The sequence below is a fragment of the Camelus dromedarius genome, chromosome 10, assembly GCF_036321535.1.
Source record: "Camelus dromedarius isolate mCamDro1 chromosome 10, mCamDro1.pat, whole genome shotgun sequence".
Lineage (NCBI taxonomy): Eukaryota > Metazoa > Chordata > Mammalia > Artiodactyla > Camelidae > Camelus > Camelus dromedarius.
In genome coordinates this window covers 1,050,783-1,073,331 of record NC_087445.1, presented here as the reverse complement: position 1 = coordinate 1,073,331, position 22,549 = coordinate 1,050,783, and the positions used below count along the sequence as shown (strand labels likewise).

Here is a 22,549-nt window from a genome sequence, read left to right as displayed (position 1 = left end):
AGAAAAAACAGTAGGCAAAATTCAACATCCATTCATGATAAAAACTCTCATCAAAGTTGGTATAGAAAGAACTTATCTCAACGTAACAAAGGCTATTTATGACAAACCCACAGCTAACATCATACTCAGCAGTCAAAAGCTAAAAGCTTTTCCTCTAAAATCAGGAACAAGACGAGGATGCTCACTCTGGCCACTTCTATTTAATGTAATATTGGAAGTCCTAGCCACAGCAATCAGACAAGAAAAAGAAAAGCATCCAAATTGGAAGGGAAAAAATAAAACTGTCACTATTTGCAGATTACATGATACTACATATAGAAAATTCTAAAGTCTCTCCACTGAAAAACCATTAAAACTAATAAATGAACTCAGTAAAGCTGCAAGATACAAGATTGAAATACAGAAATCTATTGCTTTTCTTTACACTAATAATCAACTATCAGAAAAAAAAAATGCAAGAAAACAATCCTGTCTAAAAATTGCATCAAAAAGAATAAAATACTTAGGAATAAACTTAACCAAGGAAGTAAAATATCTGCACTCTGAAAACTATGAAACATTTGTGAAGGATTTTGAAAATGATTCAAGGGAATGTAAAGATAACCTGTGTTCTTGTATTGGAAGAATTAATATTATTAAAAATGTCAATACCACCGAAAGCAATCGGCATATTTAATTCAACCCCTATCAAAATACCCATGGCATTTTTTCACAGAACTAGAACAAATAATCCTAAAATGCATACGGAACAAAGACCACAAAGACCCCAAATCGCCAAACAAATCTTAAGGAAAAAAACCAAAGCTGGAGGTATCATGTTCCCCAACTGTACTACACTATGCTATACTACAGAGCTACAAATAGTAATCAAAACAGGATGGTACTGAAAAAGAAAAAGACACATAGATCAAAGGAACAGAATACAGAGCCCAGAAAGAAACACACTTCCGATCAATTAATCTAAAACAAATGAGGCAAGAATACACAATGAGAAAAAAGCAGTCTCTTCAATAAGTGATGCTGGGAAAACTGGACAGCTACACGCACATGAATGAAATTAGACCATTTTCTCACACCATCTACGAAAATAAACTCAAAATGTATAAGACCTAAATAAGGCCGGAAACCATTAAATTTCTAGAAGAAAACATAGGTAGAATAATCTGACATAAATTGTAGCAATTTTCTTGATCAGTCTCATAAGTCAAAGGAAACAAAAGCAAAAATAAACAAACGGGACTTAATTAAACTTAAAAGCTTTTGCAGAACTAAAGAGACCTTTGACAAAACAAAAACACAAACTACTGAATGGGAGAAAATATCTGCAAATCATACGACTGATAAAGGGTTAATATCCAAAATACACAAACAGCTCATACAACTCAGTATCAAAAAAAAAAAAAAAAAACCAAAAATCAAACAACCTGATTAAAAATGGGCAGAAGATCTAAATAGACAAATCTCCAAAGAAGACATACGAAGTTTTTTAACTACCAAACTGGGTAACTTAGATGAAATAGACAAATTCCTAGAAACACCCAACTACTAACCTGACTCAAGAAGACATAGAAAATCTGAATAGACCTATAATAAGCAGAGAGATTGAATTATTCATCAAAAATCTTTCAAAAAAGAAAAGCCCAGGATCAGATGGCTTCCCTGGTGAATTGTACAACTTAAGAATTAACACCAATATTCCTCAAACTCTCAAAAAGTTGAAGAGGTGGGAACAATTCCTAACTCATTCTATGTAGCCAGCATTACCCTGATATCAAAGCCAGATCAAAACAAAACAAAACAAAAATTACAGACTAATACCTTTGATAAATACTAACGGAAAAATCTTCAATAAAACATTAGCAACTGGATTCAGTAACACATTAGAAGGAGCATACACCATGACCAGGGCAGTTCAACATATGAAAATCAATCATTGTAATATACTGTTAATAGGATGAAGGATTAAAAAATACATATAGGATCATCTTAATCCAGAAAATAAAACATTTGGCAAAATCCAACACTCTTTCATGACAAAAGCACTCAACAAATGAAAAATAAAATAGAATTTTCTCAATACAATAAAAGCCATATATGGAAAAACTCATAGTTAACATCATACTTGATGGTGGAAGACTAAAAGCTTTTCCTCTAAGATCAGGAACAAGGCAAAGATGCCTACTTTTGCCACTTCTAGCCAATATAGTATTTGAAGTTCTAGTCAGAGAAATGAGGCAAGAAAAGGGAATGAAAGGCATCCAAATTGGAAAGGAAGAAGTAAAACTATCTGTTCAGAGAGAACATGGTATTATATGTAAATAACCCTAAAGAACACACACAGATACACACACTGACACACACACACACACACACACACACACAAACTGCTAGAACTAACTCATGAATCCAGCAAAGCTGCAGAATACAAAATCAACACGACACAACCAGTTGCATTTTTTATACTCTAGCGATGAACACTCTGAAAAGGAAATTAAGAAAACAACTACATTTAAGGATAGAAAAGAATAAAATACTTCGGGATAATTTACCAAGGAGTTGAAAGACTTACACACTGAAACTACAAAACACTGCCCAAAGAAATTTGAAAAGACGTAAATAAATGGGAAGACATCCCATGTTTGTGGATTTGAAGACTTGTTATTTTGAATATGTCAGTACTATCCAAAGTGAATCTAAAGAGATTCAATGTATCACTATCAAAGCCTCAATGGCATTTTTTCTTTTTTTAACATTTTTTATTGATTTATAATCGTTTTACAATATTGTGTCAAATTCCAGTGTAGAGCACAATTTTTCAGTTATACATGAACATATATATATTCATTGTCACATTTTTTTTCTCTGTGCGCTACCATAAGATCTTGTGTATATTTCCCTGTGCTATACAGTATAATCTTGTTGGCATTTTTTCAAGAAATAGAAAAACTCATCCTAAAATTCATTTGGATTCTCAAGGGATCCCAATAACCAAAACAATCTTGTGAAAGCAGAGTAAGGTTGGAGGACTCACACTTCTTGACTTCAAAACTCACTACAAAGCTACAGAAATCAAAACAGCATGTTATCAGCAAAAGGACAGACTACAGACCAATGGAACAGAATTAAAAATCCAGAAATAAACCACTGCATGCATGACCAACTGATCTGCAACAAGTGTGCCAAGACTATTCAGTGGGGGTAAGGACAGTGTTTTCAACAAATACTGCTGGGACAACTAGACATCCACACATAAACAAATGAAGACAGATCCTTACTGAACACTCTATATAAAGATTAACTCAAAGTAGATAAAAGCCTAAACATAAGACCTACAGTTATGAAACTCTTAGCATCTTTAAAGATCTCTTTATTAAACCCTTAGAAGGAATCATGGAGGAAAAGCTTTATGGCACTGGATTTGGCAATGATTTATTATATAATACCAAAGACTTAGGCAACAAAAGAAAATAAATAAATAAACTGGACTTTGTGCAAACTAAAAACTTTAATGCATCAAAAGACATTATAAACAGAGTAAAAAGGTAACCCACAGAAAGGGAGAAAATTTTTGCAAATCATGTATCTGAAAAGGATTGATATCTAGACTGTAGAGAGAACTCCTACGATTGAATAACAACAAAAAAAGAAACAACTTGATTTAAAAATGGGCAAAAGACTTTAATTATTTCTCCCAAGAAGATGTACACAATGGCCAATAAGCACATCAAAAGATACTTTTAACATCACTGATATTAGGGAAATGCAAATCAAAATTATGAGATACCACTTCACCTATTAGGATAGCTACTATTTAAAAAAATCAGAAAATAAAAAGTATGGGCAAAGATGTGGAGAAACTGGAACCCTCGGGTACTGTTGGTGGGACTGTAAAACGGTACAGCTGCTCTGGAAAGCAGGTGGGTGATTCTTCAAAAAATTTAAGCTAGAATTACCGTTTGGTCTAGTGATTTCATTTCCAGGTATACATCCAAAAGCAGGGACTCAAAGAGATATCTATACACCCATGTTCATAGTAGCATTATTCATAACAGCTAAAAGGTAGAAGCAATCCAAGTGTCTATCAACAGATGAATGGATAAAAAAACGTGGTACGTATATACAATGTACTATCACTCAGTGTTAAAAAGGAAGGACATTCTGACATATGCTTCAATATAGATGAAACTTAAAGACATTATGCTAAGTGAAACAAGCCAGCTATAAAAAGACAAATACTGTACAGTTCTACTTACATGAGATCCTAAAGAAGTAAAATTCATACAGACAGAAAGTAGAATAATAGTCGTCAGGGGCTGGGGGGAAGGAGGCATATACAGGCAGTTATTTTACACTGGATGTAGAGTTTCAGTTTTGGAAGATGAAAAAATTCTGGAGATGGAAGGTGGTGCTGGTTGAACAACAATATGAGTGTAATTAACGCCACTGAACTGTACACACTTCAAAATGGTTACGATGTTAAATTTTATGTTACGTGCATTTTACCACGATTTAAAAAAATCAAACCTTGAAAACTGAAAACTAAGTGAAATAAGCCAGTGACAAAGGGGAAAATATTGTATGATTCCACTTATATGAGGTACCAAAAGTAGTTAAATTCACAGAAACAAAGTAGAACAGAGATACCAGGGACTGGATAACCAGAGTGACCAGAAAGAGGGATTGCAGAGTTATTTCTTAAGGAGTAGTTTCTTTTGGGAATGATGAAAAAGTTCTAGGATAGTGGGGATAATTGCACAACACTATGAATATAATTAATGCCACTGAATTATACACATAAAAATGATTAAAGTGGTAAATTTTATATTATATAGGTTTACCACAATAAAAAGAATAGTTTTGTTTTTTTTAAACCACCTTGGTAAGAATTCCAGACACCTGGACAACAGGATGAGCTGAGCTGACCAACAGGGCGTGGCCCAGCACAGATACCAAGAGCTCCTGCGGGGGAGTCTGGACAGCAGAATAGAGACGAGCCTGCCCAGGACTCAGGGTGCAGACCCCACAGGGCCTTGGTCCAGAATAATGGAGAATGGATCTGATGAGTTAAACTCACAGAGGTGTGGTTGTCAGGAGGGAGCTACAGAAGATGAACAGAGGAGGTTCAGACGGGGAGTATGGACGTGAGAGGGAATGAAAAAGGCTGACCTCAAGCATCCAGGGAGCAGTGACCAAGACCGACAACTGGGGTTAAAAATCCAGTCCCAGCAAATTTTAAAGAACTGAAGCCACACCAAGTTTATTCTCCTATGAGACTCCTCAAGACTAAAAATAGATGTACCATTGACCCAGCAATCCCACTCCTGGGCATATATCCAGAAGGAAGCCTAATTCAAAAAGACACCCGCACCCCAATGTTCATAGCAGCACTATTTACAATGGTCAAGACATGGAAACAGCCTAAATGTCCATCAACAGATGACTGGATAAAGAAGTTGTGGTATATTTATACAATGGAATACTATCCAGCCATAAGAAAGACAACATAACGCCATTTGCAGCAACATGGATGTTCCCGGAGAATGTCATTCTAAGTGAAGTAAGACTAGAAAGGGAAAGAAAAATATCATATGAGATCACTCATATGTGGAATCTAAAAAAAAAAACAAAAAAAAGACAAATGAACTTAAATATGAAACAGAAACAGACTCACAGACATAGAATACAGACTTGTGGTTGCCGAGGGGAGGTGGGTGGGAAGGGACAGGCTGGGAGTTTGATTTGCAGATACTGACAATTATATATAAAATAGATAAACAAGTTTATACTGTAGAGCACCAGGAAATATATTCAAGATCTTGCAGTAGCTCATGGTGAAAAAGAATATGAAATTGAATATATGTGTATCCATGTATGACATTGTGCTGTACACCAGAAATTGATACAACATTGTAAACTCACTATACCTCAATAAAAAAAAAGTTTATTCTCCTATGACAGTGCAATTAGGCTAAAAAAAAAAACACTAATAGAAAGATCACGAAGAAATAACTATATTACTTCAAATCACCATGTAAATTATAAAATATTTTGAAGAGGTAAAAGAAAGTGCTAAGTATCAAAACCTTTGGAATGTAGCTAGTACCATTAGAGGGACTTTTATAGCCTTAATGCCTCAAAATCAATGCACTACACATCTGAAGAAACTTTCTAAAACAACAACAAAAAAAGTAACACAAAGACAGAAGGAAAGAAATAATAAAAGGAAGAAACTAATAAAACATATAATGAAGAATTACCATCAAAGACAAAATGATGAGTTCTTTGAAAAGGCTAATAGGATTTTTAAACCCCTAAGGGAACTGGATAAGGAGAGAGAGAAAGAGAGAGAGGGAGGGAGGGAGAAAACACACCCATTTAAGAGAAATCACCCATTTAAGGAATACAATATAAGACATCAATGCAAATCCTGCAAAATGTGAAGAGAAGTTATTATAAACAGGTTTACGCCAATTAATTTGAAAACTTAGATAAATTTAGAGATGTACCAACTGCTAGAAAAGTACAGTGTAACAGAGAGAAGAAATAGAAAATCCAAATAAAGCTGTAAAATAAATTGAATCCATAATGAAAACCTTACCCTCCAGAGATGGAGAGATGCATGATAAATATAGCAAAAAGTCAATCATAAATCGGAACATTCTCTAACACCATATACAAAAGCAAACTCAAGATGGACTAAAGACCTAAATGTAAAATCAAATAGTCTAAAACACCTAGAGGAAAACACAGGCAGAACACTTTGACGTAAATCACAGCAGTATTTTTTTGGTTCCATCTCCTAGGAGAAATGGAAATAAAAGCAAAAATAAACAAATGGGACCTAATTAAACTTAAAAGCTTTTGCACAGCAAAGGAAACCATAAACAAACAAAAAAGACAACCTACAGAATGGGAGAAAATATTTGCAAATGACACGACCAACAAGGGATTAATTTCCAAAACAAATGAACAGCTCATACAGCTTAACATAAAACAAACAAACAAACAAACAAACAAAAAAAACCCAATCAAAAAATGGGCAGAGGACCTAAAAAGACATCTCTCCAATGCAGACTTACACATGGCCAACAGGCACATGAAAAGATGCTTAATATTGCTAATTATTAGAGAAATGCAAATCAATACTACAATGAGGTATCACCTCACACTGGTGAGAATGGCCATCATCAAAAAGTCTACAAATAATAAATGCTGGAGAGGGTGTGGACAAAAGGGACCCATCCTACATTGTTGGTGGGAATGTAAATTGGTGCAGCCACTATGGAGAACAGTATGGAGGGTGCTTAAAAAACTAAAAACAGAGTTACCATATGATCCTGCAATCCCACTCCTGGGCAGATATCCAGATGAAAAATTCTAATTCAAAAAGACACCTGCACCCCAATGTTCATAGCAGCACTACTTACAACAGCCAAGACATAGAAGCAACCTAGATGTCCATCAACAGATGAATAAAGAAGATGTGGGAGATATATATATGTGTGTGTGCGTGTGTGTGTGTGTGTGTATATGCAATGGAATATTACTCAGCCATAAAAAGAATGAAATAATACATTTCTTAATCCATTTGCATAAAATGGATTTATTAATCCATCTGCAGCAACATGGATGGACCCAGAGATAACATATTAAGTGAAATAAATCAGACAGAGAAAGATAAATATCCTATGATGTCATTTATAAGTGGAATCTAAAAAAAAATGATACAAATGCATTTATTTACAAACCAGACATAGACACCCAGATGTAGAAAGCAAACTATGGTTACCAAAGGGGAAAGGGAGGCGGGGAAGGGATAAAATAGGAGTTTGGAATTAGCATACACAAATTACTGTATATAAAATGGATAAACAATCAGGACCTATTATACAGCACACAGAACTATATTCAGTGTCTTATAATTATAGATTACTATATAAATATACATATATAATTGAATCATTTTTGCTATACACTTGAAACTAACACAACACTGTAAATCAATTATACTTCAGTAAAAAAATGTTTAAAGGCCTTGGCATAATAAGAAACAAAATCATGTAAATGGAGCCTGTGAAGGCCAAGTTGAAAGACTGATCATTAAAGCACATATTTGAAAAGAAAAAACATTAATAAAACATTTGGCAATAAGCCAAGATACAAATACAAGAAGAGTGTGAAATTACATGTTGGGAGAAGGACTTTATGTGGCCCAAATTTTCCATATACCAAAAGAAAGATTTTTTTTTAAACAAAGGACAGCTTCTCTTTAAAAAAATAAATATAAGACAGCTTCTCTTTGGAATATAATTCCATAAGTCCTTTTGAAGTAAATGAAAGCCTAGAATGAATGCTACAATCATCCTATGAGTTACAGACTTTAATATATGCTTCTTGAATAACAATCATGCTAGGACATCTATTTTTTTTATATTTTTATTTAAAGTTTCTCTTTTAGGCTCTTATTCATTCATTAAATGTTTATCAAATAACTACAACACAGCAAGAATGTTCAGAGATGGAAGCAACTCAGACATGTTAGTGTCTTTGAAGAGGTTTTGATTAGGCAGGTAGAGACTTATGTGGAAAATTAAGCATTATAGGTGAAATGAAAAGCATTTATATAGATTTAAATGTTTATAATAAAGTGGAAAAATACACACAAGCAAAATTGCACATAATGTACTTATGAGTAACATACATTTTTCATATATAGAATCCAAATAAAATGAGTATTTGAAACACACACACACAAATGTCAATCATAGGGGGTACCTGACAGTTCACTGCAGAATTTTCAAGCTTCTGGATGTATGTTTGAAATTTTTTGAAATAAAACGTCATAGGGTAACCTTCCTACACTCAAAAAGCAAAACAAAACAAAAAGCCCTTCTGGCCTAAATGACTTCACCAGTGAACTTTGCTAAACATCTCAGGAAGAAATAACACAATCTTGCACACACTCCTTCAGAAGATCGAAAAAGAGGGACAAGGTTTTAAAGTCAGCAGTCCTGATACAGGAAAGGATCACACAACAAAACCTAAGACTTCTGTCCTCCACAGCCTGGACGCACCTGAGCTACAGCCCAGTAGGAAGCGTGCCCCTGGGTGTGGCGTGCAGACTCTGCCCCCTCTGCCAGCCTGGGCTCAGACAGACGACAGGTGCAGGTGGGCCCACCAGGATGAGGCCACACCCACCAGCATGGCCAGTGCCACCTAAATGCTGCCCAACACTGGGCGGGGGCCTGCCGCTCTGCCGAGACCGGAGGTCGCAGCTTCACTCTCACCCCACCCCTCTGGCCCTGGGCAGCCCACCCCCACGGTGCCCCACTTACAGCCCGAGCCTCGCCAGGGGCCGGGGGCCGGCCTGCTGCGGCCTCCATGTCATGCAGCTTCTGCGTCTGCTTCAGCTGGTTGAGCGATGGCTTCAGCGGCGTGGCCCCCACCGTCTTGCTTGTCCACTCGTCCACCAGTTTGTGCAGGTCATCCGTGAAGGTGCCTTTTTTGTTGTTGCTGTTGTTTACCTGCGCCTGGATGTGCAGGGCAGGCTGGGGGCCCGGCTCAGGGCCCGGGACCAGGCTGCTGGTGGAGGACCCTGGGGAGGCACACACAGGCCACGGTTGGTGACACCACACGCCAGTACCACGGATGGGCTGCAGTTATTCAGACAATGGTCTCGCTTAGGCCAGGCAACGCCTTGCTTCAGGAGATGGTCTGCACTGGGGGTGGGGGGGTCCGTGCATCAGTTTTAGACACGAGGGAGCATTTCCATGGACCATCACCCCATGTCATCAGCCAGGTCAGGGAACAGGACTCCAGCTGCTGGCAGCCTCACTCAGCATCCACTCTGTGCCCACGCTGCCAGAGACCACCAGACTCCCGTGTGAGAGTGCACAGAACTCCCGGTGCAGCTGGACACAGACTGGGGGCGAATTCCTCAGGCTTCTCAGCTCTAAACACAAGGATCTGGAGAGGAGTCAACAATACTTTGGGCAGGGTGCTTAGTAGCTGCCACTACCCGTCAGCAAAGGGAAAATGCTTGTGACAGGCTGGATTACTGACGCTCCTGGAAATGATAATGACTTGGTGATTTGGAATTTAAGACAGAAACTGCGGCTCTCCTCACCAGAGCATACGGTAATAAGGGGGTGCAAACACCCAGAGCCTTCTAAGGTGGGCTCAGTGCCCGGAGCAGGAGGAACTGGGAGTCCCAGCTGCCCGGGGAAGCCTGGGGCTGCAGCTTAGGTGGCACTGGACAAAAGTGAGTGCACTTGGCCATTTCACCGAAAGATCTTTTTTAATGGCCCAATCAGGACTTTTTATTTTATTTTTTTAAATTGTGTCCCTTTCCTCTCCCCAACACATAATTTCTGGTTGGCAATTTTGAATAAGCCAATTTTTAAATTTTCTGCATCAAGTAAATGACGTGGTGACCATCTCTTCAAACAAGCCACTGCAAAATGTAGTTTACTTTAGAGGCTAGCAATGAGAAAGCACAGACACAAACAGGTAAACATCAGTGATGAGGTTTCACACGAAGAGCTATTTCTACATGAACATTTCAGCCAGAAAAGAAAAACGGAACCATTAAAATAAAAGAAGGGGGGAGGGGGGAGGCACAAGATGAGAGCAGTGGGAAGCCCAGGTAAACTGATACCCATTTCGTCCCGGCATCTCTCCTCTGAGTGGGGGGGGGGGGGGGCACTCATCTTTAACGCTTCGAGGAAATACTCATTCCTATGGTTTTTGGAAAAGGAGCCAATTAATGACTGGTCATGTGTGGGTATTCTGGAGTAGGAGAGCCTGTTCGATGTAAACTGGTGACAATGCACAAACTCTAGGAGCCATGGCGACTCAAAAGGGTGCCCAAGGGTGGCTGTCTCACCGGGCGGAGGCCAAGCAGCACCCGCGGCAGGTGGGCGCAGGGCTGACCCACGCCCACCCACCCACTGGGCCCTGAGCTCCAGGTCCAGCCATGGAAACCCTGATGCGCACTAGCCACAGCAAAGCCCATGCGATGGAAGCGGACAGGGGGTAAAAAACCCGATAATTACGACTGCTGTGTTCTTTGCCTAGACAGAGACGCTTCAAGGCAGACCCTGCAAGGGAAGAAGAAATGACACAAGACCACAGGGTTAGGCAGGACAGCACACAGGGGGGACAAGCCACCACACTCTAAGCAAAAGTCATCAGTGTGCGAGGAGGAGCAAAGGCCAGCAGTTCAGAGAAAGGACCAGCCTCCTGGGGTAACTGGGCGGCCCCCAAGTCAGTGTGGAGGTTCACATGAGCTTCGCCGAAGGGCGGAGGTGCAGGGCCAAGCCCCAAGCTTCAGGTAGAAGTGTGTGTGTCTCTAGAAGCATATTCCAAAAAAAAAAAAAAAAAAAAAAGAAGAAAGAAAGAGAAAAAAAAAAAAAAAGCAAAGCACACCGCTTGGTTTTCAAATGCAAGGTTTTTGGGAGCCCCACTGATGGGGGCAGGAAACCCATTAAAAGTCAGCCAGGAGAGCTCTCAACAGAGTGGAGCCTGGCTCTGCCTGGCATGAGGCCTATGGGCGGTTTTCCAAGTGCAAAAAGATACATTGTCTTGCAGGTTTGAGGCCAATCCCGGATCCTGGATGGCTGCCCTGAGCAGGCCAGAGGTGAGCGTGGAGGGGGAAATTCAAGGGGTCCTATGTGAGAGGCGGGAGGCAGGGCTAACCCCGGCTCCCTGTTAGCGCTGCTGTCTGGTACTCCATGCCCACCAGGGCAGCGCGGGCCTCCCTCACAGACCAGCACTAACGGTGCTGCACCCTGCACCCCTCAGAGGCTGCCTGTGCTGAGACAGGCAGTACGCTGGCTTTAGTGTCTGGCACTGACGGTCAGTGCCCACCTGGAGGGCGAGTGAGCTGGCTGGGAGGGGCTGCACACCGGCTTACCCTGTGCCATTCCAGGGAGCCAAGCAGGCAAAGATAGGGCAGGTAAGGACAGCTCAGGTATCCCCAAGGTCACTCAGCAAGGCCTCACTAGCACAGAGGGCCTGTCTGTGCTCCCGCTCACGGCCCCTCATTTGGAACACGATACCCTGTACACCCTACACTCCCTAGACGGTGCCCATCACAGCACTCTCTTTATGCAAGGCAAGACACTGCCTCTTGTGTTTGGGGACGGGGACAAAGGGCAGCCCAGGCTCCCTGGGGGAGAGCTTTGCACGCTGGGCTCAGAAACCTAGCAAAAGTTGGGTTGCACTTCCTTAGTTCATACTGTGTGTGTTCTCTGAGGCTGACTTGGTAAAAAGGGAGGGGATGTTCTGTTGGGATCTCTAGTGTGTGAATAAAACTAAGAGGGCCAGGCAGGGGCAGTCCAGACCAACTGATTTTCAGTGGGCGCTTTGAAGGGCCTTAATTGGTCTGTGTCCTGAGATGGACCCCAACTTGGAACACAAGGCCCTTTGGGGGCGCCAGGCACCAAGGGAGGAGGGTCCTGGGCTCTCTGTGACTGCAGGGCACAGGCTGAGTGCAGATTTTCCTAGCTAGGTTCCTGTGGCCGCAGCATCCTCTGGACCTAGGCAGCCCCCCAGACAATTCTGCCAGGTCCCTGCAGCCTGACGGTAGCAGGTTCTTTCAAAATGATGCTCTGTGCCTGCCAGGCAACTCCCAGCGTGGCTAGAGCTCTGTGTTCAGGGCTGCCTCCCGTCACCCTCATGGGAAGCACATGCCAGCGAGCCACAGGAGCTGCCAGCTCAGAACTACTGGAGGGAGACTGGGCCTGAGATCAGGCCAGGAACCCAGGGTGGAAGCCACTGGCCACCAGGGCACAGTGCTCAGAGCAGGGATCAGTCTCTCCATCCTCGCTGGACAGAGCCCAAGATGACGAGCATGTGTCTGCTCCCGGCCTTCCACACTCTCCCCGGTCATAGGCCCTGAGGTGACCAAGCAAAGTCAGCTCTCCGTCCTTAGGGTGGACCTCTGAACAACCAACCAGATCTGAGTCCCTCTGCACCGAGTGCAGAACCACAACTGAGCAGGCGTCATGTAGCTGGTAACCAGCCCTGACTCACGCCAGAGCCCCGTCCCTCCGCACAGGAGCCTCCTCTCTCACGTCTGTGCGCGGGTCTGGGTCCTGCCCTCAACAGCCACAGCGCAGGCGACGTCTGAGGGACGAGCCCTCACCCAGCCCTGCTCACCTCGCTCTCCATACAGGGCCCACAGGAAGCCCACATCAGACCCCCGTGGGGCACGACGGTTTAAACCAACCCCGCCACTGGTTTCCCATAAAGACTGGAGTCCTCCCCTGCAGGATGTCTGTCCTCTGTCAAGGGTATGTAAGAGCTGGCTTGGAGGCCCTACAACTACTCAGAGAAGATTCCACACGAGCAGATCCTGGGGACGCGGCGCTTGGCGGCCTCTCCCAGCTACTGGGGAAACTGTTCTTCCCAGACTGTGAAAGGGCACCACGCAGGACGACCTAACGTCTTGTCCTGGTGCAGCACGTGTCTGCAGGGGCTGCCCGCTGCCTGCCCTCACAAGCCAGGCCAGGGTCTCAGGCAGCCCCCAGGCCTGCGTGCAGTGAGGCCTCTGCCCCTCTTGCCCCTCCTGGCACAGAAACACACGCTGCTCCTGGTGTGCACAGCCAGCCCTGCCGGGCACCCACTGCCATCCAGGCCCTCGAACTGCTCGAAAAATGCCTCAAATCCAAGAGTATCCAATGCCAGGCCCTGCAGCTATCACCATACTTGCCCCTTTATCAGTGTTCAAATACTAACGACACTCACGAGGAACTGGGGACAGCAGCCTCCGTGCAGACCAACCAGGGGCCTCCCTGCCTCCCCCATGACAAGAGGTGCGCCTCTGACGGGGCGGCCTTACCCCCCAAAGCAGCATTAGACGCCATGTCCAGGCCCAGGAGAACAAATGGGCGGACAGAGCCAACACACCATTCAGGGTGTCTCTGTATCCAGCCACCAAGTTCTCAAGCTGAGAAAAGTGCCAAAACTCGTCCATGAAGCGTGAACAGGGAAGCGGGATGTGTCTCGGCTCTGCCCTGGGGCGACTTCACCCTGGCTTCATCAACTGGGTGGCACGGGGCTGCCCGAAGTACAGCCCAAGCTGGGTGGTCACAGGGCAGGGTGGGGCTTGAGGTGGGCGGTGTCCCCTCCCTGGGGGTCCTCTCCTGGCTGGGTCCCCACAGGGAGGGACAAGAACATTCCAGGGTGAGGGAAGGGCCTGGGAGGCTGCACAGAGACACCAGGGTTCTTGCTGCGGTGTGGACACCGGGCTGCAGCAGGTGGACGCCTGAGAAGGACACAAAGCAGGCCCCGTTCCACATGCACAGAGGAAGGCCTGGAAGGCACCTGCGCCTGCCTCTGGTCAGATGGGGGGGGGGGTGCCAGAGGCAGGAAGGATCAATGGGTCTGGCGACAGCTTCCGACCAAAAGGACACTAGGACACGACCACTTCTGTAACCCAACTGACTCCCGAAACATGGTCCCCAACCCTCCACCAGCTGCGAGGAGGGGTCTGGGACCAGAGCCTCCCTCCCACGCCTGCCCTTCTCTGGGGGCCCACCCTGAGGAGGTGCCGAGGCTTCACCCTCCCCGTACTCTCCACCCTGGGCATGGTCGCCTCTCCCACCCCGAGTCACCCTCCTACCTCCTGAAGCTCTACCTCAGGTGCCCCACCCGTCTCTGACCCCTCTCATCTTCTCTGAGCTCCGTGGGAGCTGAGACTTTCTTTCTGTACTTCAAAAAATAACCAGTTTTATTTTCCCAGGGTCTTGTCTCCTGTTCAGCTCAAGGCAGCAAACTAAAAAGCTCTCTAGGCTTCAGCTCTAGGCTGGGCCAGCTGCCCTCCCACTCCCACAGCCACGGCCCTCAGCACCCAAGCTCCAGCTCTCTCCGCGCCTCGCACACGACCCAGATCCCACCACGTGGGCCCTTCCAGCCGCTCAGCTCCTGCAGGCTGTCCCAAATGCCCTCCTCTCTGCCGCCTTTGCCCAAAGTCTTCCTGCCTCTCAGCTCTCGGGGGGCTGCGGCCAGCTTTGCATTTCCCGCAGTCTATCCAGGCATGTGCTCAGCCTCCTCTCAGATCTCAGAGCTGCCTGGCCACCAGGAGCCAGCAGACGGGAGAATTCCCAGAGGAGTTGGAGAAGGGCACACAGGACAGGAGAGGGTGCCTCAGGGTATCCCATCCCATCAGAGCAGCAGGGCGGGCTCAGGCAGAGTCTTCACACCCGCAGTTAGAGGCTGTGAGAGGGCCGAGGGCAGGGACCCACAGCACACTCTCCCGACCAGCAAGCTCAGGGCTTGTGGGGGCCACACTGTGGCCCAGAAGGACTAGGAACCCAGCCAAGGCTTGACTAAACGGGCCAGGATGTGCAAACAAGCAGTATCGCTGGATCCACAGCATCAGAGGAGACAAGGCCAGTCTGTGCCACTGCCTTTGTCCCTACTATGCCTCAAAAAGAATTTTTTTTTTTTTCATTTTGGAATAATAGTGAAACAAATGAAAATCTAAAAAAAAAAAAAAGCAGAACCACATGGGTAGAAAGGCAGCCTGGCAATGGCCTCAGAGGCGTACACGGCACTGACCACTCACACTTTTACCCCAAGGGCCCTGGGAAAACTACCAGCTGCTCTAATCTGCTTCCCATACCCAGCCGGCAGCCCTCCTGGTAGTGATACACACACTCGTCAGATGGTGACACGCCTCGAGACCCAGACACACATGGGCAGAAGAGGACCAGAGAGTGATGGGTGTGCTGAGCCAGGAGCCAGGATGCACGCAGGCCTCCCAACCCCCCACCCAACTCGGCAACTAACCAGCAGCCTGATGACACTCAAGCTGAAAAGGGGCACCTGTCAGCGGACAAGGAGCACTTGGCAGTCCCTGGACACTTCTGTGTGGTCCTGCGCCTCCGACCTGTCCCTCCCGGGGGAGGGTGCCAAGGTTCCTCTGATGGGGATGGACACTGAACTCTGACGGATGCCTGCAGTGGATGTAGCCTCGGATCCCAACAAGCACAATGTATCTTTATTGTACCAGCAAAAGCCACATGCCCCAAACCAGCATGTCCAATCCAATTGGTAAAAAGCTTAATTTTTCTGCTAAAAAAACAAAAACCTGAAAGCCTCACAGCTTTTCATTCATTTGCCAATTGGTCTGAGGGATGATGATGATTTTGGACAGCCCCGAGCAGGTGCGCCATTCCTGGACACAGAGTCCCTGAGCACTAGGAGGGTGTTCCAGGGAACCTGAGGATGACTGGGACTGAGTTTTGGTTTAGCAGAGCTTGGAGGAACTGCGTAATTGACTTCATCTCTGAGGTCCATGAGATGAGAGGGAAATACACCAAGTAAAGTGCTCCAGCTAGAGAGACGAGGTGGGGCCGGGACCAGGAAGAGAGCCTTGGCGGGAGGCTGGGAATCACATCTCTCAGGGTTGGAGAGATTTCAGTTCAGACCAGGAGTGGAGGCGGGGCGGGGCTGTGGCTGGGGCATCCTAGCTGGAGCACGTTCTCTTAGCATTTCCACATGCAGGGGGCGGGCAGTGGGTTAACAGTACTGAATGTTGTGATACGGCCCTTGTACAGAAGTTACACCCTCCAGTGACCTTCTAGAATTGTCTCGGCTCGCTACATGCATGTCTTCAGAGTCCAGACACGTGTGAAACACACCATGCGTCTAGAGAAGGCCGGGGTTGTCTTTTTGTTGTCGCTGGAACTGGGGACAGCGGACGTGTAAATTTGCCACAATCGCAACAGAAATAAACTTACGTCCAACATAAAAAAAAAAAAAAAAGAAAACAAAAAAACCCAAAAAACACTAAACAAGTGACGAGAAAAATAATGCAGAGCACTCTGAGGTCTAGGGGCAGAGCGCCCAAGGCCGGGAGTGGGTGAGCCGCTGCACATGCTTCTGGTGTCCGGGCACAAGCCAAGAGCATGCACTGGTGCTTTCCGGGGCCATAAGGGTGGGCATGGACGGGGTTCCATTGTTTATATTAAATAGGTGATTTCAATGGGGGAGGGGGAGGCGTCCTACAAAATGTATGGAAGGTAATGAAGACAGGGAGGGGCAGGGGAGAAACCAAGGGTCAGGAGGTGATAAAATACAAAAGAACAAATACAGACAGATGGACACAGACACGGGTCCACTGAGGAATCGAGCGCGAGGTTTGCTACTAGACTTATAGGTCACTCTCTCAGACGTTGGGTGGTAAACCGTCCAGCCTGCAAATGAATATAGAGGGAAGAAAACAAAGAGACAGGCATCAAGTACAGTCTCTGGGATTCCGCCTACACACCACCAGCCACATCCGCCTCTTCACTTAGCGTCCGCGGCTGCACCTAGCCCAGCCCGGAGGCCCGCAGCCACTGACCACGCAATGGAAAGGAGGCAACGCTGGAGCGGAAGAGAAGCGGACCCCGGGAGAGCGTGCGGGGCGGGGCGGGGGGTGGGGGTGGGGCGCCAGCCGCGGTCACCACGACTTCTCTGAACAGAGATGGCAGGGGCTGGAGCACCTCGTCGCGAAGCTGCTGCGTCCACGGCAGCGGTGACGAGCATTTCCTCCTCAAGGCCCATCTCCCAGCTCGAGAGCTGTGCCCTCGTCCCCCCAGCCGGCCCTCCTGACGGAAGGACCCGCATTTAGTGGGGAATGGGGTGGGGCGGGGCGGGCCCGTGCCTGGGAACCAGCGCAGAGCACACAGCGGATGCCGCGTCCGACCTCTCGGTGGTCCCGGCGCCTTCCCCAGGCCGGCTCTAGCAAAGCGCACCTCCCTCTGAGCCGCTCACAGCAAGACTCCATGATGGGCAGGCCATCCACTCTTTTCATTCAAAAGCTACGTCTATGACTTTTGTCTGTGAGAAGCTGTCGGCAGCCCTGGCCGCAGCTCACGTCCCCTCTATGCCACACGGGCCCTACGAGGCTAGCACATGCTCGGAGACGGGCGAGCTGGGAATCACCTGGGCCGTGCGCTCCGCCTCCGTCACTGGCCAAGCCGGAGCAGATGTCTGCAGACAGGGAGGCCCGCATGGAGCAAGGCTGCTGGGTCTGAACTGCCTTCCCACATGGGTCTGAAGCTGCTGTGGGCCCCGCCCCAGCTTGGGCAGGGTCCTTAGCAGGAGGGGCTCTGCTGCACTCTGACAAGTGACCTGGGTGGAGGGGGAGAAGGGGGTGACAGGCACGATGAGGCACCACAGGACACACCAGCCAGTCAGGCCACATCTATCCTCCCTGCACTTTGCTAGGTGACCTTGGGGAAGCTGAGTCCCTGCAGGCAATGAGTGTGTGGCTGGGTCACCCGTGGGGGGGTGGGGGTGGGGGGGTGTCAGGAAGGTCAAAGAAAATGACTGCTGTCTCCACCAGTTAACACTGTGCCAGCTCGAGCTGTGCAAATGCATGGAAAGGACCACAGCACACCTGGAAATGCACACCTGGGCTCAGAGGGGACCTGTGGACTTCATAACTCTGATTAGCCTCATGTTAGCTTTAGGAATTGGCATGGAATTCATGTAATTTGTGTAATTCTTGGAATTCATGTAATTTGTGTAATTCTTGCAATTCATGGATGGGTACCCTGCAGGTTATCTGCAACATGGAGAGGAAGGGGTTAAGGTCAGCTCACTGCTGGCTTCCCACCAGGTGCACCCGGCTCACTGGGCCTGACCCCAGAGTGTGGGGGCTCGCGGTCAGTGTGTACTCTCAGTGCCCAGGCATTGTGGTTAAGGGCTGGGGGTCCTCACCATCCTCCTCCTTCCAAAGGCAGATGCTCAACCCCCGCTATCAGGGGGTGACAGATGCCCGAGAAACAGGGTCAGAGGAAGCAGGCTCCGTCCCAGGCAGCACCATACAAGGAGGAGCACGCTGCAACCCACAGGCGGCAAGTCGGCCTACCCAGTCCTTCCCTCCCGGCAAGAGGGGCCCAGGCTCCAGCTCTCGCAGGCCTGAAAAGGCTTCCCTGCTCCAGTGAAGGAGATCTGAGAAGGGCTCCTCCGGTTCTCAGTGCCTGCCTCCCGCCTGCCCCACCCCCATGCCCGAGGGCAGCGGGAGGGCCCCGGGCCAACCTGTGCTGGAGGCCACGACCTTGAGCTGCTGCACCAGGGGGTTCAACAGCTTCCCCGCCTTCAGCTTGCTCTTGCTGGTCTTCCTCCGGCGGCCGACAGGGGGTGCTGTGTGGAAGAGGCCCAGGTTGGGGGGCAGCGGCTTGCCCAGGCGGTGGTACAGGGCCTCAATCTCCTGCTTCTGCTGACTCTGTAGCTCGGAGATCTCCTTCAGGTGCCTGCGGGAGGGGAGAAGAGGGACGCCAGGTGGGCATCCCGGTCACTCCCAGCACACGAGGCCCCTCCAGGAGACGCCGCTGCTGGTCGGAGAGGCAGGAGGGGCGGGGCGGTGAGCCCCACGCATTAGCCTGGGCAGATGGGCCGTGCACAGGGGACACGGGCATTTAAACATCACTTTCTGTTTACATCTAAACCAAGTGGGGGTATTGCCAGGGGCCTTCAGCACCAACACCCCCAACAACACAGAACTGCATGAAGTCCAGCCTAAGGAGATTCAAGTTTTCTGATATCCAGGCGCCTAACACTGGTTTTCATGGTGGCGGGTGGAGGGGTGCGGTGTGAACAGCTTCACACATTTCTGCTCCCAATACGAACCCTACCCATAAACACAAGTGAAGAGACGAATAATCAGTGGCCAGAACTGGAAGGCTGCCTCAGCTTTCAGGCAAATAACTGTCACTTCCTCCGTGGGAGGGAACAGCCCAAGGGGCCTCAGGTGAGAGGAAGCCTTACAGAGCAAGCCTATGGAGAGCATGCCAACAGCCAGGGGCCTGGGGCTCCAGCCCGGGCCAGTGGACCTTCCAGCTCGGGCTGACCCCATAAGTAACACCACCCCCGGGCACAGAGCTGAGCTGACAGGTCACACGGGTGGGAAACTGCCGTTAAGACTCAGCTGGAATCACTAGCTGTCGGCCAGGGCAGTTTCTAAAGCCAGGAAAGGGCCGAGTGGTCCCCGCCGGCCTTCCGCAGGGAGCACGGGGCCAAGGCTGGGGCTGGGGCGGGTAGGGGGCGGGGGCAGCAGGTGCAGGGCATGGGGTGAGGGCAGAGCTAGCAGTGGGACAGAGGCACCAGCCCCTCCTGCCCATGTCCCCACTTCTGGGCCCACTCCAACAGCTCTCAGCCCACGGCCACCCCTTCCCAAGGACGAGAGCCTCTCCATGCCTTACTAGGTATTCGGCGGGGCCCTCCTGCCCTGAAGGAGACTTCAGGGTGTAGCTGTATCTCAGTGACCCTGACCACAGTGGGGGCAGATGATATTTGCAGAGGGAGAGAGCTAGCGTGAGCAAGGCCTGTGTCTGAGTGTTGAGTGTTCCCCCAGGGGGCTGGCCCACTGAGGCCACAGGAGGGGAGGGGTGGTCCCCAGGGACCAGGCCTGACAGCGGGGACGACACCTCTGCCCTGTCACCCGGCCCAAGCAGCTCAAAATGCAGTTGGCAGGACCTGGACTCCTGCTGCCTGATGCTTCCCGGACCCCTGGCCCGTAGGACCTACTTCTCTCGCAGACTCTGCAGCTCCTTCCTGATGTCGGCATCCTCGATCTCTGAGTCATTGTCACTGCTGATGTAGGATGACTGGGAGTGGAAGGAGGTCACGCTGATGGTGGGGACCTTCACGCCCATCCTGCTGGGTGTCTCCTGGCTTGGGGAGCCAGCCCGAGAGGACCTGTGCAGGAAGGCGGTGGCCTTCTTCACAAAGTCACTAGCCACACCACCGCCACTGCCAGGGAGGGAGGCACGCTTCTGCGCCGGGGACCTCCCACGCGGGCACTCGTCCCCAGAGTCGCTGGACACGGGCTCGCCCATGCCGACCTCGATGGAGGAGGCCGTCTGTGCCCGCCGCACAGCCAGCTTCACGTCTGGGCTGCGAGGGGCCTGGTCCAGGTACACGTCGGGCGGAGCGGAGTACCGCAGGGTACTGGGGGAGGCCAGAGTCCACTCATCCTGGGTGCTGACCACTGAGAACCGGCCCACAGTTTTGGCTGGTGAGCTGCCGTCCTGCTGCCCTGGCCACTTCCGGGGGGACCCCGAGACCAGAGGGCCGTGTGTCTGGGGGTGGCTGGCCTGGCCACCCTCTGTCAACGTCCCTGGGCAGCTCTGGGTGGACTCGGCCAAGGTCTCCCCAGGGACTGTGCCGGTCCGGTCTGCGGGCTCCAGACGTGCAGGGATGGCAGAAGCAGGGGTATCCTTGGGAAACAGTGCAGAGGACAAGATTCCAAGCGAACCCCAGCAGAGAGCAAATCCAACAACCCACCGGGCGTCTCACTGGAGAAAACTCCTTACCTGGAGGGCGCTGGGCACTGCGGGTGAGCCTGAGGCCACCTGTCCTCCCTCACAGACCAGCATGTTGCTCAAAGATGACTCTGCTGCAGGAACACCAAAATCATTACTTGGGCTGGTGCAGCCAAGCCAGAAGGGAAAGGGAGCCGGCAGGGAGAAGCTGTGTGTGCAGCTAGGATAACTGAAGACCCTCCTGACATCCTAGCCGCATCACTTCACAGGAGATGCCCTGACTCCCAGGAAAGGGAGCAGGCGTCAGCCCAAACCACTCAGCTCCCTGAACACCTGTGCTCCAGACCCTCGGGCGCAGCCGGGCCCTCCACACACCTGACGGCCGTCACCTGTCTCACCTGTCATTTCTCTACACCTGCTGATGTCACCCTGTCTCATCTGACATCTCTATCACCTGAGGGCATCACCCTCTCTTTCCACGACATGTTCCAGTAAGAAAAGGGCCTTATAAGGTCCTAGAAGGATTAGCTCAATAAGGATGATTTCTAACCCTGCTGCTCCGATGTCCGGGAAAGGCCCGTGTTGTCCAAACCTGTCTCAGGTTCCCACCTATAGAGTGGGGAATCAGCATATTTCTGACCAGCCTTCCTGGGTTGCTGTGAGGAGCAAACAGCAAGAGCAGAAGGGGCTGATGTGTGGGAACCTGGCCCTAGCTGGGACCTGCACACAGCAAAAGAAAGCCAGGGCTGTGTGTCAGCCTGAGCTGGACTGACACGTGGGGGTTGACAGGGGCTGACCGAGCCTCCAGCCAGGCTGGGGGGCTGCCCACTGCACAGGCTCCTGATGAAATGTAGACCCGTCTGTCATGCAACCCCAACCCGTAGGCAGTGGTGACACTCCTCACACGCCTGTGGTGGGGATCGTCCAACCTCGCTTTGCATACCTCCAGGGACAGGGGGCTCATTACCAACTGTCCTCTGTTTCTGGACAGCTCTGACTGCCAGAAAGGTTCACCTTGTCCAAACTAGAAGCTGTCTCCTCAGAGCTCCCCCATGATTTTTGTACTCCCGAAGGCTCCAGCACTCGAAGTGGCTGATGCTGTCGAAGGAAGCCCACGGTACACACCTCACACTCACACACAGAAGTCAGAAGGAGACGGAGCGGGCACTCAGGTACGACCTCTCAGCTCCTCCCTTCCCCGGTACATTCCCGCTTCACCCCTGACCCTCATCTTCCCCAGGTAAACATCACCTGCTACAGCTTCTGCTGAGAAGGAACGCACAGCT

The 22,549-nt window shown here is 48.7% G+C and overlaps 1 protein-coding gene across 9 annotated transcripts in view; it reads right to left on the bottom strand.

Annotated features, from left to right (window-relative positions):
- The window catches only part of WNK2 (WNK lysine deficient protein kinase 2), a 116,235-nt gene that overhangs the window by 7,449 nt on the left and 86,237 nt on the right, over positions 1 to 22,549 (bottom strand). For 4 of the 9 annotated variants that reach the window (XM_031447149.2, XM_064490079.1, XM_064490077.1 and 1 more), the window contains 7 exons: positions 21,315 to 21,397; positions 20,527 to 21,218; positions 19,039 to 19,253; positions 17,938 to 18,126; positions 17,106 to 17,204; positions 11,055 to 11,099; positions 9,336 to 9,595 (listed from right to left, as the gene is read on the bottom strand). In XM_031447149.2, coding sequence (XP_031303009.2) covers positions 9,336 to 9,595; positions 11,055 to 11,099; positions 17,106 to 17,204; positions 17,938 to 18,126; positions 19,039 to 19,253; positions 20,527 to 21,218; positions 21,315 to 21,397 — 1,583 coding nt within the window. The remainder of the gene's footprint in view (positions 1 to 9,335; positions 9,596 to 11,054; positions 11,100 to 17,105; positions 17,205 to 17,937; positions 18,127 to 19,038; positions 19,254 to 20,526; positions 21,219 to 21,314; positions 21,398 to 22,549) is intronic. The other 5 variants (XM_064490082.1, XM_064490078.1, XM_064490084.1 and 2 more) reach the window with 3 other exon arrangements.